The sequence below is a fragment of the Sinocyclocheilus anshuiensis genome, unplaced genomic scaffold (genome assembly GCF_001515605.1).
Source record: "Sinocyclocheilus anshuiensis isolate Anshui unplaced genomic scaffold, SAMN03320099.WGS_v1.1 scaffold2836, whole genome shotgun sequence".
NCBI classification, from domain to species: Eukaryota; Metazoa; Chordata; class Actinopteri; order Cypriniformes; family Cyprinidae; genus Sinocyclocheilus; species Sinocyclocheilus anshuiensis.
Genome location: NW_015554198.1, coordinates 97,518 through 107,232, shown reverse-complemented (window position 1 = coordinate 107,232; position 9,715 = coordinate 97,518). Strand labels below are relative to the sequence as shown.

General features: G+C 39.9%; 1 protein-coding gene across 3 annotated transcripts in view; it reads right to left on the bottom strand.

Annotated features, from left to right (window-relative positions):
- LOC107671052 (nuclear receptor subfamily 2 group F member 1-A) overlaps positions 1 to 9,310 on the bottom strand; it is a 13,891-nt gene extending 4,581 nt beyond the window's left edge. The window contains exons 1-3 of one of the 3 annotated variants that reach the window (XM_016463899.1): positions 7,890 to 9,310; positions 6,075 to 6,599; positions 2,609 to 3,664 (exon numbers count right to left, since the gene is read on the bottom strand). In XM_016463899.1, coding sequence (XP_016319385.1) covers positions 3,390 to 3,664; positions 6,075 to 6,599; positions 7,890 to 8,322 — 1,233 coding nt within the window. In that variant the 5' untranslated portion in view covers positions 8,323 to 9,310 and the 3' untranslated portion in view covers positions 2,609 to 3,389. Of the gene's footprint in view, positions 1 to 2,608; positions 3,665 to 6,074; positions 6,603 to 7,889 lie in introns of those variants that run through there. The other 2 variants (XM_016463897.1, XM_016463898.1) reach the window with 2 other exon arrangements.
- Between the last annotated feature and the right edge of the window lie 405 nt (positions 9,311 to 9,715).

Genomic DNA, 9,715 nt, shown 5'->3' with positions numbered 1-9,715 from the left:
CGAAATAACTTATAATGTCTCGTCATTTTTTAGGTCTCTGTTCTTCCCCTCCACACAGACAACATCAAAAACCATAAATTATGTCCGAATATCCTAAATGTGTCAGATAAACACTCGTACCTCAGTCAAGCGTGACTACGCTAACAACAGTTACATTCCAAGCCCGCAGTGACTATTTATTTTCTGTAGGAAAAATGTATGTGTCTCAGTACTTTGGTAGTCGTTTTCATGAGGTAAAACTGCCATGCTAACCTCCTAACCCACTTTAGATCTAAGTGAAGAAATCGTCTGAAAACACTTACTGACAATTATGAGATCATGTGCATTTAAAATGTTCGCAGTATAAAACAAATAACGAAGGCTAAATTCAAATATCGTGCATTAGTATACAACATATTTTGACATGCATCTCAAACAGAGACTACAGTAGAATAGCCATTTTCTTGTTGCATATGATTCATGTTCTTTTATGGATAAATTTTGCTTTGTTAATTAGAAACACATGGCAAGAATTCAGTCCTTAGCAACTATTGCTTTATATAGCCTCAAGTCCAACAAATGTAAATCTCAATAGAATGTGTTCCTCTTATTCTGATATTCCCCGTGAAATAGAGGGGGAAATCTTCAAGGATTTTGATCTCATTACTGCAGAACATGAAAGTGTTTTAAGTTTCAGCTCAATGCGATGGTCAACACTTTATTCGAAGCATTATATAAGAAAACAAGGGCACACTTGCCTTTGTTGTCATATTTGCGTAATTTCAGGCCTACTGACTTTGATTTAAAAATTGACAGCACACTGACCATATCGCCACACATAGGACCATATCCTATTGTGAAAATGCCTGGTTTATAGCAACAAAGTCTCTCTACTTGTCATCCATAAAATCAGCCGAATTCCCTTGTGCATTGCATTGCATTTTTTCCCAATAGCCTAACCTCACCATATTTGATTAAAATAAAACCATGCGCAATTAGACATAGTCACAAAAAGTATATGGTCTCGTTTGCGTTTGACTTTTTTTTCTGATGGAAATTCTTTTTAAAGCACTAATATACATTGGGTAAGGTAAGGTGGGTAAGGCGATGTAAAAATAAAACACATATGATCGTTAACTTCACCATAATTGCCCCTCCAAAGATCATGTGATGAAATTAACACCATACGATGAATCTTCCCTATCGAACATATATATTTTGAATAACAATACAACAGAGTATTTTGTCTAGCCTATGTGACTTCTTGCAAGTCCTTTTGAATCCATCTCACATGCTGAACTACAAATCGCTTTTAAGGGCGCTATAAGCGAAAATATTCTTTCGCTTATTATTATTTATATGAAACATGTCAACGCTAGTATTAGCCTACCTTACAGGTTCATTGAAAAACAGTCTGAATCACGAATAATTAGGGCATGGCCAAACCCGCACTTTATTTTTGTGATTATGTCATGCTCTTTTTATGGGAGACAACGTGTAACGAACTTGCTTGAATACAAAGAGCAGCGCTCGGTAAAAATTTCAGTGGCATTGGGGTCAGCGAAAGTTCTTGTCAAAGTACTTACAAAAACAGCCTCCTTCCCACAGTAAACATCACACGTGAAAGGTATTTACGTGCATATGAAGGACAATCGCGCACGTCTGAGCATCAAGTGATTTCCTTTCGTGGTTCTAACCAATCACATGAGGCTGCACATGAATTTCTCTCTATCTCGGTACAATACATCACATTTAGTGCTCCTATCGACCGGCTTACATACGGAATTATACATATCTTAGATTGATCACACATATAATAACTGCTGCTGCGTTCCTTGTGAAAACATCTGTCCTAAAACAGATCCGTTCGCGATCACCTCAAAGTAATAGTAGGCTAGTCTGCGAGTTTAGATGTAATTGTTTTCCCCTCCACTTCGTTTTTTTTTAAACTGCAGTGATTGAAGAAGAAACCCTCATTGTCTTATTAGAGGGACGGTATTTCTTTATATCTTCTCTTTGACTATGAGCAAGCCTTTCAGTTCAGCCTGGGAAAAATATTAAACATTAATGCGCTGAAACAGGCATAGATCTTTGAACCAGTCGGTATCAACGTCACAGAAATCTACGGGGACTCCAGATAATATAAAACGCACGTGCTCACCAAAACGCACAGAGAATAAATATGCCTCCAAAAGTAATCAAATGCTTGCATTCTGCTTATAGAGGTTTTACAGTATTTCAAAACTATTCTTGACGGGCTTGATATTTTGTGTCAACATACAAGTCAGCCCAACAAAAATTAGACAAACCTATGTGTTTTCGTTGACCTTCCTTAGCAAACAGAAATATGCATAATGTAAAAGCACATCCCAAATACCCGCCATTAGAACAGCTCATTAATAGCATGAAGAACATTGAATTTGCTGAGAGCGAGACAGTGTTGCCTATTTCCTTTTTAATAGTATAGTCACCATCACACAACTTCACGCGACCCTTCTGCACAGGCATATCATGGATTGACCAAAAATGAAAGGCAACATACAATATAAAAAATAAAAAAAAAAGAAATAGCGAAAATATCAAGACAAAACAAACAAAATGTATTTGAAAATGATATATTAAAAGTGCTTTTGATTTTTCATGTCTTTTATCTCTGACTGATGATTGACTCAACACACACACTCGCACACACATACGACCAAGAAAAAGTTTCACTGGTGTCCTCTCCTTAAAATGTCCATGAGGTCAGATTTGCCGAAGTTGCATGTCCATAACATCAAGTGGGGGAAGATTCAACCATCAGTGAAATTGTCATTGCGATTAGACTGTATCTTATTTGTCTAATGTTTTTCTTTATTTCTTTAAATTCTCACTTCAATTTTAATTCTCGGAGAACATATCTTCAACAACATATATCGCACTCATTATAAGAAGCAAAAGGTTATATCAAAAATCATTAGTATAGAATCACAGAAAAAAACTGGTTTAGAACCAGAAAAAATACAAAACAGAGATACATAGACACAGGACATTTCTTATAATTGCTTGGAAATTTCTTTCCCGCTAAGTCTCGCTCATTTACTGCGCAATATGATGTTCTTCATTTTATTTGTACGTATTTTGTTAATAAAAGAAAAGAAAAAAAGAAAATGAAAATAAAGACTAGTATTTTACAAAATGGAGAGTGTTCTTGATGACGGCGATGGATTTACATGGGAGTACGTCCAGTTCTTTAATCTTTGTACATTACATATTCCATCTCGGTCCCAGAAGACAAAAAAGAGTGTCTTCCTAAAGTGGTCAGAAATTAGGTCCTATATATATATATATATATATATATATATAGTCTTCATGAAAGGGCTTGCAGAATTTTGGTCCTTCAGTCTTTTTGTTTCACTCGCTCATTCGGATCATTGAATGGACATGTAGGGCCAGTTGAAGCTGCTCCCGGATAATAACATATCCCTGATGAGGGTTTCAATGGGAGTTTTACCTACCAAGCGAACGAAGAACAGCTGTTCAATTACAGCCGAAGAGACAGTGCGGAGAGAAGGCAGTCGCAGTAAAAGCTTGCCAAAGCGACTGGGCTGGTTCGGGTACTGGCTCCTCACGTACTCCTCCAGGGCGCACTGAGACTTCTCCTGCAGGCTCTCGATGTGTGCAGCATCTGACAGGCCGCAAGCGTCTGAGTAGACAAAACACAGCACAGAAAAGAGGCCCAGGTTATCATTAAGCATCAGCATTACGTGTTGTTGACAAAGTGAGATGAACAAACACGATCCCAACATCATGCATCACGCAGCGTACGAGGCTACTTGTAATATAAATAAACAATATGTCTGTGCAATCCCTCAAGAGTAGCAGAACGTACTCCCTGCGTTGTAAGAGGACATACCGCATGCACGCTCACAAATCAGACTAAACAAAGAGGACGCTGGGACAAGGGTGCATACTGTAGTAAGCTCGACCGAATAGGATGGAGAAGACGCTCATGCCCTGTGTCAAATATAGAATACCCAGCTACACATTTGACAGAGAACTGGGCATGGTAATAACCAAATTATGACCTAATTGCTCTCCAGATGCTACCGAGTCATTTCTCGCCCGATTCCCTGTACCAGCAGTTGCTTCTGCTGTGAGTCTGAATGAGGAGGAGGCAAGGCCGCTGGAAGCAATCACATTTGCTCATTGCTTGAGGACACAATCGCCTGAATTTCAGAGAAAGACATGCATTTTACAAGAAACGGTTCTACTGTAATAGTGTATATCAATTAATGACATTACTTAAAAACATGTTTACAAATACCACATGAACGCCAAATGCAGTAAACAAATAAACTAGCTCAACCACTGCCAGCATCAGTTCAGCCAAACGTCTGCGTGAACACCATCGCCAGGCCAATACGTATTCTGTCAGTATTCTAATATGGCGGCTGTGTTGAACATATATTCAAAATAACAGTTTACGTTTTCGTCGGTTTAAGTCTTAAAGTGTAAGGGCGTGGTGTGCAGCATGCCTCGGAGACACATCTTAATTGCACTGGACTAGAACATACTGAGATCAAATACAATAACCTAAAACCAAGCGGCGCATTATTAATTATTAACCCATCACGTGAAACATATAGACCATAGGTCCAAAACATTATGCAGCACTTCGGCCTGGCAACAAATCAGAATATTTAGGCTAGTTATTATTGAAACATACTGCTTTCACGTTTTACGGATTAGGAAATCCTTTTATCAAGCTGTTCTGACTCGCTACCCAGTCCAGACCCAAAATATCTGAGTGCTTTGTAAGCAATTAATTGTTAAGAATGGCAAGGAAGGTAACGTGTGAGACTGACGTCATTGAGAAACAAATATGCTACGACTTTACATTTCGGCGGGATAGATTAGAGGTTCAAAACATTAAAAATAAGATTTGGCATGCCATACACATTCAACAGTAACGCATATTTCTGAAAACTAAGGCAATACACAAAGTGTCCAAGCGACCGTGGCCTACTTTAACTCGAACGCCTCTTCTAATTTCACCTTAAGGCAAACAAGACTACAAATGTATTGGCTACACTACACAACATTACCAGTAAGCTATGCTTGTATTGTTTCAGAGCCGTTTTTTAATTGCAAAGAAGTATATATACAAAACGTAGGTATATAATTCCAACAGCTAAAATAAATAATGCTAATACTAATAATATAATAAACTTAATTTAAATAATAGCCTACGAAGATCAAATCATAACTAAGACATACAATACATAAGTAGTGTAATAGGTTACTATTAAAAGCAACAGTCCGCTTAAACCTTATCAGCAACATTATATTTTTAATCGTCTGTTGACGAAAGAAATACCACTATATTATAAACATCAATTACAATGCTATAGAGGTATGAGGGTAATTTGGTGTCGATCAATGTTTTGTTAAAATTGTTACAGCATAGCTCATTTTTAACTATTTGGCAAATTAACCCGTCAATAAATAGACAGACACCAGTCTAATGGATATATCTGCGCATTGATATAAAATATAATGTAAAAATATAATTCAAGCTTAAAATCAATTATTAACAATAAAGGCCTTGGTAGTCACCTTTTCTCAACAGAGAGAGCCCCAGATGTATATTTGTGTATGCACACGGTGGCCTCATGTACAACTGTGAACCAAAGTGGTTGAGCAGATTTAGGAAAGATATTCTGAACAAGATGTGCACTTGATTGTACAAATATTGGCCTAAATATTTTACAAACTCATAGAATTAATGTGAAATCCATATTCAGGCTGATATTTTGTTTTATGTATTTTATGTATATCTGTCAACCTTCACAAATATAAAACTTTAAAAATATAATCTGTGTTGATATGTGACATATGTGACATTTTGCATTACATTAGATATTAAAGATTTGTGAATGACTTTGAATCGATCACATTTGAATTACCACTTCATAACTTGTGCGCTTAAGAGATTTTACAGTACAATGTCAGCTCGAGACCCACTAGTGAGCTATAGCGTCAATGCCGAAGCTTATCCACCCCGTATGCATTGCTCCTTATGTCTGTGGGTAGGCCTCGTCTCACACACTCACCTGACGTGAAGAGCACTATTGCCTTAATGCAGCTGTATTCTGCAGAATCGACGTGAAGTGCTTTGAGCTTCTCGACCTGCTCCTGGAAGATACGAATGTGATCCATGAAGGCCACGACGCGGTCCGCCGACATAGGCGAGGCGTGCAGGCCGGCGGCGGCGAGCAGTGGGGCCACATGTAGGGGCATGGAGCATTGAGCCGCGTTTAGCACAAATAACTCGCTCCATGTCAATCTGAGCAGGGACACCTGGTCGGTGATCTGCAGGTCGGGAAAGAAAGGGATGTTCCTCGCCCATTCCACAGCACTGAAGAGCAGGCGAGCTGCAAGCTCACAGATGTTCTCGATCCCCATAATATTATTGGGCTGCATGCACTGGCTGCCATAGCGAGACGTAGGATAAGGCTCGGCTCGAAGTAGTAACGAGATGTATCCGGAGAGATAGCAATGACCGTTCAGAGGATCCCCGTTCGTTAGCGCGTATTGGCCCGGGTTCGGTTGGGTTGGAGGCATTCTTCCTCGCTGAACCGCTGACAAAAAGAAAGAAAGGGAGAGGAAATGTACATCCAGAACTGAGAAACATAATTGACGTGGAAGCTTTAGGCCACTTCGAGTGCATGACTCTAGACTGCTGTTTAACATCTACGACAATACAACTAAATAACAAGCTGTTTACGGCATTACGTTTTGAAGATAAATAATTTCACATGGTCCTTGAAGCCCTACAACCTCATCGGTTTTTGGGTGTTAATATTTACCTTTGTTTATGGACTTCAGCAGCTAGTATGAAGACATACAAACACTCTATAGCTCTTTCTCTCTTGGCCTCTTTTTTTGTCTTCACACACACACATACACAAGTACGTATTACGATTCATATTTTTAATGTTTTTTTGTTGGATGTGCATGTAGTAAACATTATAGTGGACGAGGACCGGGCTTAAATCTCGACTATTTAGTAGAACTAGTTCAAGCCACCAGCTTCTTTCTTATTAAAAATGATACACTCTAATATGATACTATTTTGCCACAAAATGCTTGTAATATATATATGCATAGATTTGTGCACTAGTAATACATTTACAGTTAATTTAACGAGTAGGATAGTAACTCAGATAAAAATGTCATCCACAATCGAGAAAGAAGACTTTGTTTTTAATTATTGATTTCAAACAAAAATGCATATATATATATATATATATATATATAGGCACAGACTTGCGTTGAACTAATTATTATTTTTAAACAATATAGGGGGTATAAATAGCAGTTTTGTTCTAGTCAGTTATTAACAGTAGACTGTAAGTTGCAAAGGCCATTGTTCGCATACAGCTTAGGCTGAGAGGGGACAGACAGGCCTCTAAACGTTTAATCTAGGATACGGCGTAAAAACAGATCCACACATCTTACTTTCAGAGTTAAAACTATAGCCCATTATTTCTTTTAGGTATACAATATGGGGTTAGTGAGTGTAGTAGGCTTTTCGGCAGTCTTGTCCTTCTTCCACCTCTCCTTTCTCTTTCTTTTTTTTTTATATCTCATGTAATTGGCTGAGTTGAAATGGGTGCATATGATGCTTGCCTATCTATGCAAACAAAATTACTGTTATAAGATGTATGCGGATCCTGGCTATGCTCGCGTGTTTACTAGGCTACTGCTTGTACGCGCCCTCTGACACTCTTTAGCAAGCAATCAAAGCAAATTTATTTCGCGTTTGTATGTGTAGCTATAGTGCGAGCTTTAGGCTATGTAACATATCTCTGAACAATAAACCTGTGTATAGCAATAGGATGTTGTGTTCAGAAAAAAATATTCACCTTCCCGCCGCATGCCCACTTTTAAACATTTCTTCAGCCGACAATATTGGCACTGATTACGATGGTGCTGGTCTATAGGACAGTTCCTGTTGGCACGACATGTATATGTTAAGTTCCTTCGGACACTCCTCTTGAAGAAACTTTTGCATCCTTCGCAGGTGAATTGACCATAGTGCTTGCCGCTCGATTTGTCCCCGCAAACAACACATTCTATATGCTGCTGACTCTGTCCAGAATTCTGGCTGCCCTTGTCGCCAGCCGTCCCTGGTGTGGACGGGGGTCCTGGCTGACTGGGGGTCTGCGGAGTGTGTGGTGCTGCTGACGCCGCCTGCTGTTGCTCCCTCGCCGGCTGAGCTGCTGGATTGGGGCCGCTCGGAGGTCCTCCGGCCACGTCCTCCTGCGGATCTCGCCAGACGCTAACTACCATTGCCATATCTCGGGCCCGAAAAGTGCTTTCAAGCGAACTGGTCGCTCGGATATCGGAGCAGGGAAAAGGGAAGTCTTGGACGAACGGCAGCGCGAATTCAGACCGGAGCACTCAATCTCGTAGGAAAAAAAGTAGAAGCAGAAAACGATCAATACATTCAAAATACCGGAGTCGATAGAAAGGCACCCGATCAGGATATGCAATTGTCGGGAGGCCAGTTCCAAGGTAAATTGCAGTCAGCCATTCGGGAGCCCAATCGTGAAGAGAGAAAGCGATCCCAGACGTAATAAAAAAAATCGGTGTTCCTAAAAAATACCGCAATAAAAATCTTCACGTTGAAGCAAAAATAATAGCTTTCTGGTGGACCGGAGATCCAAAGTGCTGTGCAAAATAAATTCCCCTCTTTTTTCTTCCTTGCTTTTCTCTCCGTATTCGCGGCTGGAGAGGAGGAAACACTGAAGAACGGATTTCTCTATCTATGTTCATGAATAAAGCTCATCTGGTCCAGCAAAAGAAAAAAAGAAAAAACGTCGCCCGAGTGCCTATGTAGTTTCACCTCTCCAGTAGGAACAGAGCAAGGATAAAAAAACGGAGAAAAAAAAACCGAATGGAATATGTAAGAAGCAGAGACCCCAAAAAAGAATGCGTTTTAACGGGAGTACAAGCGGAGCAATGTTTCCGAAACGGAGATCTGCGCGAATGTCTGTATATAGTGAACTTTGACACTACTATTGAAACTGACACGTTTCTATGGAGATCGCTGCGCCTTATATGGTGCTCGTGTCAAGGAGCCAAGAGAGGGGCTGCTGGCAACTGATAATCAAAGGCGACTGACTGGTCAGAACCCTGCATCGAGGGGGGAGAGAGAAAATGGGAGGCTAAGGTTAGCCAAGCCTCCTTCACTCTATTGGTTAGAGTCCTCGCTTCTCGCTACCTACGACTGAGGGCTCTGACAAGCACAATTTACATTGCGCTCACCGCTGCGCTGCTATTTACTTTGAAACCCGATTAGAATGGACCGTCTATTGTCACAAAAAGAGGAAGAAACCCCAGAAAGAAGCGGCGAAAAACGGGATGAAAGCAATGAGCGAACTATACGCGCACGTGAAATATAAACAAATGCGCGTGAGGCGGAAGGACGGGTGCGAGCTACACAAAGTTGAAAGTGTTTTGTTCGAAGCTGTAGTCTTAATAAAAAAAAAAAAACCCAATACAATGTTCAGATTTGAACTGTGAAGGACCCATTTACATGTTATGCTATCTGACAGAACAATGCCGGCTCGAAATTGCGTATCAATGCATAAATCATATATTCACATGTCACTAATACACCCAGTCCTCAGTAAAACGATTAAATAGAAAAAGTATTGGGACGCGCGATGACTATCACTAGTTTGAC